The sequence below is a fragment of the Dreissena polymorpha genome, chromosome 14 (assembly GCF_020536995.1).
Source record: "Dreissena polymorpha isolate Duluth1 chromosome 14, UMN_Dpol_1.0, whole genome shotgun sequence".
Lineage (NCBI taxonomy): Eukaryota > Metazoa > Mollusca > Bivalvia > Myida > Dreissenidae > Dreissena > Dreissena polymorpha.
The window spans coordinates 64,925,903-64,932,303 of NC_068368.1; the positions used below are offsets into that span (position 1 = coordinate 64,925,903).

At 34.9% G+C, this 6,401-nt stretch overlaps 1 protein-coding gene across 1 annotated transcript; it reads right to left on the reverse strand.

Moving 5' to 3' along the window:
• Positions 1-661: 661 nt before the first annotated feature.
• Positions 662-2,478, reverse strand: LOC127857437 (perlucin-like protein). Its single transcript, XM_052393832.1, has 6 exons — positions 2,373-2,478; positions 2,079-2,173; positions 1,622-1,721; positions 1,355-1,441; positions 1,071-1,194; positions 662-671 (listed from the first exon to the last, which is right to left on the reverse strand). The coding sequence occupies exons 1-6, from the start codon at positions 2,374-2,376 to the stop codon at positions 662-664; spliced, it is 420 nt and encodes a 139-aa protein (XP_052249792.1). The 5' UTR covers positions 2,377-2,478.
• Between the last annotated feature and the right edge of the window lie 3,923 nt (positions 2,479-6,401).

The window sequence follows — 6,401 nt, forward strand, 5'->3', positions numbered from 1 at the left end:
TCGCATGTATTTCTTGCTGCATTAACTTAAATTGTTTTAGGTACTAAGATATTATTGTTAACTAATCAATAACACAGTTATGCTTGTGCGTAGTAAGTAATTTGGAGGACATTTTTTATTTGGATTGATGTTGAACTTTACAATATGTAGTGGTACTGAAACTCTAGACACATAGCTAGTAACCGATTGCCTATGGAGTACAGGGCAAAGGCTACCGTGTCGTAAAATATATGAGTCGTGTTCTGAGAAAACTGGGCATAATGCATGTGCGTAAATCGTCTTCCCAGATTAGCCTGTGCAGTCCGCACAGGCTAATCAGGGACGACACTTTCCGCTTTTATGATTTTTTTTGTTTAAATGAAGTCTCTTCTTAGCAAAAATATAATTTAGGCGGAAAGTGTCGTCCCTAATTAGCCTGTGCGGACTGTGCAGGCTAATCTGGGACGACACATCACGCACATACATTAAGCCCAGTTTTCTCAGAACGCGGCTTATATGGTTTCCGCCTTGCAACCTATAGTCGCGGGTTTGATGCCCATTGTGGGTACGTTCTTCTCATATCCTGCAAAGACATCAAGTACTGGTTCTACCCAGGAAACGGGCTCAAGAGCGTTTCATAAACCCTAAATCTCGGAATACAATCAGGCTACAATAAAGAGGTCTATACCGAACTAAAACATGGCAATACATAAAACTTAACATAACACATTACAACTCTATTAACGTGTTATATGAAAGCAATACAATAAGATGCTCATGAAATATTGTATATAACATCATTCTACATTATCTGGTTCACAAATCTGATTTCACAATGACACACATTGACTGATGCCTGTCATAATATCATAATGTTCGTAAAGTGTCGTTCAACATTAGCCTGTACAGTTTTCAGGCTAATCAAGGAAGACACTTTCCACTGTTATGATATTTTTCGTTTAAAGAAAATGTCTTCTTAGCTTAAATCTACTTAAAGCGGAAAGTGTCGTCTCTGTGTAGCGTGTACGGCCTGCACAGGCTAATCTGGGACGACACTTTACGCACATGAATAAAACCTCCTTTTCACAAACCTTATTTCACATAGCGGAATGATGTCATTCAGCTCACAGCCGACGTCTGCCCATTTGAAGTCTAATGAATTGTAAAAAGCAGCACAGTCTTCATTCAAAGTAAACTCCTCTCCTGGGGCCCATCCTAAATTCGAAGCACATGGAAGTTGGAAAATCAGCGTCTACGATTTGTTTTATTAGCGTATGTTTTCACCAAAACATTGATATGGACTTAAAACAGGTGTTGAAATGTAATCTAACTATGTTTGACATGAGCCAAGTACAAATAACAATGTAAGGCTTACCGAGAAACGTAGCAGGTGTATTTGTGTCTACCCATTTAAAGTGCCCCTCTACAAGCACATCTGTCAGTCCCAACCACCAATGATGCGCTGTAAAACGAAAATTCAAATATGCGTACATTATAAGCATGCAGGTTTGCGTACCTCTTGTACAGTGGTAAATTTTATGCGGCCGCGTTGCGTAACGATTGTTGAAGGTTTCTTTAACATACTCTCATACTTTAGCCGAGGTATTCAAGATTTGTACGACATACGTAAGTGAATTCATACAATCTGATTGATGTAGATCGCGAATATATGTCCGTATGAAGTCATTCTCCATCGCTAAATCAACGTGAATCAGGCTTCCGCCATGTTGCGCACAGAAATGCTATAAAAAAATAACGCTAAACAACCTTAATTATTTGTTAGATCCACCACTAAGGGTTAAAAAAAATACTTTTGCCAGATTTTGATACAATCTTAAAACTTGTTTCGTCTCTTACACAATATGTTTTGTTAAGGATACAATAAAATCTATTATCATGCAGGGCATCAATTATGCTTGATATGTAAGTTCATACACAATGACCACTATGTCGACATATTAATTCTTTTCACGAATAACAGTTATTGTTCAAATACCACAGTTCTCTGTAAACAATACAGTTTGCATACAAACATCTTAAATTTCCAATATGTTTAGTCATGTAAGGTTCATAACACACATCTTGAATCAAAAGATTACCTGAGCTTCCGTGAAATGCGCAGGTGTATGACCGAACAGGTAACATGATCCTTCAAACGCTAGCCACCCATCCGGACAATCGGTGCTGCGGGCCACTGTGAACATAAAACATGTGAAAAGTGTAACCATGTCTTATGGAATTGCGACTTGTTACGGTTAGAAGACTTATTATAAAAAAAATAATCAGCGATTTATAATCTGTCAATTAACCTAAATACAATAATATCACGTCCAATAACTTTCAATGATGCTGCTTTAACTGTTTATTTTTTTACTTAAATACAAAAATCTTACCCATAACACAAGAAACTTAAACACTTAATCGCTTCAAAAACATGTTTGACTTTTGTTATGAACATGTGTTGGCAAATATAATGAATACACAGTCGAGCTTTCGAACAGATAGTGTACCGTACAATAACACCTTATCACAGTTGACCTCTTAAAAACCTTTCATCTCTCTAAAAGTTCTTATATTTAATGACATAGAATGTGTGCATGTACGCACGTACTTGAAGGGACCGTCAACCAAAAACGACGAAAGAGGAAAAGTTATTGAATACCTTTTTTTTCATTGATTCGTTTGTACTGATAAAAATATCACGACTGGTATATTACATTACTTGAAAAAAGTTGTTAAGTTTTTATAATTGCATATATTCGGTAATACAATTTTACTGGGTAAAGGTACCAGGTAACTACCGGTTAACTATGAATATCGCAAGTAGATTGATCATCATCGTCACGTGGTAAACCCAGGAATGCAAATAGTGCATGCGCAGTGAATTGTTTATATTTTATATATAAAATGATCAATATACTTGCTTTATTTATAGTGTGTATAGCGTTATGTCACACGTTTTGGCGATGTACTTTCATTTACACATCGCGAAATTTTATTACCGAATATATTGAAAATATATTTTAATCAATATTAACTAATAATTGTTAAAATAAACGGTATTTTAGAACTTTCTTTTTACGTCGTTTGTGGTTGACGTTCCCTTTAAATAGCATTCGGTGAATGATAAGTGTAATGGGTCTTGTTATTCATTCGCTGCCATGAACATATGTAGAAACATATCAAGTGACCCCTTGTACATGTTATTGTAAAGCTGTTTGCTTGCAAATTGTAAAATAAAGGACGTACCTAGATGCAAATGCTGTGTACGCAATTTTCAATGCCTTGGTGAGGTGCGAATCGCCGAGACGGGGGAGGGTGTGGGAGATGGTATTCCCCCTCTCGCAAGGGGTGTATGGGGATTTCCCCCATAATTTTTTTTTAATGAAGACGCCATTTAGTGGCATTTTACTCGTTTTTTCAACAATATTTTAAAGTCGCCGATACCAAGTCAGAGATCTTTTGTTTATTGATTGGATATAGCGAAACGCCATTTTCAACAGTATTTCAGTTTCAATGCGGCGGTCTGTCCACCTGATATCTCTTTGGGTACTATACGACAATATTTTTAAGAATTTGACCGCTTTCCCCACAAACTGAGACATGAATAAAATATGTCACAATGACAAAGTTAAACGTCGGAAAGAAAGATTGCCGAGCCGGAAACTCGATATTACGTACGTTTGTTTACCATGTGTTATAAATGGGGTATCGCTACCGTCTGAGCTACTTTGCTCCAGGGTAATTACAACACCTAAACTCCTAATCGTAAAATGTAGGTGTGTTAGATATAATCAATGAATGTCCTATTAATTCCAATCTCTTTAGAATAATTGTATTGTCAATTTATATGTACTTTATTTCTTTCTTGTCAATGTATTACTTTGTATACATTTAAAAAGTATATATGTTTTGCTAATTGCAACTTATATTTCTCTTGTAAGTCAATGATACTCATGGTATACTGTGTGCCTGTATAGCTTTACTGTATTAAATATTTCTGACGCGGTTTAAAACCACATGTTATAAAAAGTATGAGTGCTGTGTAAATATTGAACGTAATCAAGCAATTTTGATGAACACAATATTTTTTTTTTAAATCTGTAATTAATTTGTTACAAATGCAACTAAAGAAATCTACTAAAGATGTGAAAATTCCATTACATTCTGCACATGGTAGCAGTCTATAAAAGTAAGAATATATGTCATCACTGAAAACCTTTGATTAATTTTTGACATTAGATTTTGGCAAATTGCTAATGGGGAAACATGGTCTATGCTTAACTTATCATCAGAAGTAGCAGGCCTTGCAGCCATCATGAGTGACATGCTTGAAATCGCCAAAATATTCTTGTAATCAATTCTTTATATGAGGGCGAAATGCTTGAGACTGATACAATTCTCGTCGCATGCATGTAGTCATTATACGAGGGCGCAGAGCTTGAGTGTGACACAATAAGTGTCGCATTGTCTTCATACAAAGTCTTCAGACTGATATAAATCTCGTAACATAGCTTAAGACTGATAACTTTTCGTCACATAGTCTTAAAATAAGGATGACTTGCTTAACATTGACAAAGTCTTGTCGGATACGAGATTATACGAGATAGACAGTCTTACTTCATGGAAGACGTACTTTACACTGACAACATCTCGTCACATACGAGATAATACGAGATAGACATGCTTAAGACTGATTACTTCTTAATACGAGTATGGTATGCTTGGGATGGACATATTCTCGTCACATAGTCTTAATATGAGGGTTACTGATAACTTATCGTAACAAAGTAATAATATGAAGGTTGTATGCTTAAGAGCGACAAAATCTCGCCGCATAGGCTTAACACAAGAGTGACATGATTGCGACTGAGATAAATCTCGTAACATAGTACGTATACATGGGGGAACGGCAAGTTCTTCCAAATGCTATGTAACATTTAAAACTGTACAACCTGTCGCATGCTTTTTCTGAAAACATACTCATTACTGACAAGTAAATAAACAAATAAAAACACACGCAAACAAGCGTTTGGATTTTTAAAAAAATCACTCATTGGGTTTTTAATGTTATAATATACATTTATTAACAATGATTTATCCTTTTGGAATATGCGAAATAAAACGTATCAAAAATAAAACCAAGCCGAAATATGTTTAATATTAACAACAAACTGCCTCGTAGTCATACCTTCGAGATATGTAAGTTTCCCTATTAAACCGTTTTCATTTTCATATTATCTTACACAACGTTTTGTAGGCAGTAGGTGTTGAACTATTAATATGACTAACCTAACTTTTCACTTTTATAACCAGATAAGGTTAACAATAGTTATCACCATATTTTAAGAATAAATATTATGATTGGAACATCATGACACCTTTTATCATCGTGGTGCCCGTTATAGAAAATGGCCGCCGAATTTGTTTTTAACCATTTATGCATGGAAGTAGGAGTCTTCTAGCGACACATGTATCATTTTGCCTCAAACATAATGCTTTGCATCTAACCTTTGAGTTGTAAATTGGGTATAGAAAATGCATTTTCTTATTATTCTGGACCAATTGAGTGGTTTGGAGCTCCTTAAAACCCCTTAAAATGAATGTTATTTGTTCTTTATGTGTTTCTTTTTTCAAACAGTTTTTTTGTCTAACTAATTTGAAATTGGTGCGTAAATACATAATGGTATCTTATTATATTTAGGCTCATCTATTATTGGCACAGCTTATATTTAACTTTGTGTATATATTAACATGATAGGGTTTCCATATATGCTTTCTCGTATCCTAAATTTACTCGTAACGCTTCATTAAAACGCTAACATTCCATACAATTTCAGTTAAGCAAGGAATTGGGTCATAAGATCCGTTTGTGATTTTAACCGCATCAAAGTATTTTCTCAAAATGTGCGCTATGTATTTTATTGGGAGTAATATATAATACTGATAAATTCTTTATCTGATAATTGACGGTATTAAACCAAATACACACTAGCAACATCGAGATTCTATCAAAGCAAGGCCCTTATGCCCGTCGCTTTATGCTTGGAACTTCTTGTAGCCCGATGATTGTTTTTGCTTTCGGGTTCCGGGCTTTATACTTGTCTTACACTGACGCAGTGTCATATATTTTATGACATGAAATTGCCGACCTTTGATACAAGGGAGTGTGAACGGATATGCTAAGAAAGCATTAGTGTAATTGGATTTAAAGTAATATATATATTGTACTTGCCTTTTTTTGTCAAAACTTGCGTTCAATATTTATCCGTTGTTTTTAAATATCTACTCTTATATTATGCATTATGTACCTTCCCACATGTAGCGAGATTTCATTAAATCCCTTTCTAAATAGTGCTACACGATACTTATTTATGAATTCGATTTCATAACCATCACTCATTTATTAAAAATATATACCT

Coding starts and splice junctions, on each gene's coding strand:
- LOC127857437 (XM_052393832.1), bottom strand. Junction 1,442..1,621: donor CGATCTACATCAATCAGATT/GTATGAATTCAC, acceptor TTCGTTTTACAG/CGCATCATTGGTGGTTGGGA. Junction 1,195..1,354: donor TACACCTGCTACGTTTCTCG/GTAAGCCTTACA, acceptor CTTCGAATTTAG/GATGGGCCCCAGGAGAGGAG.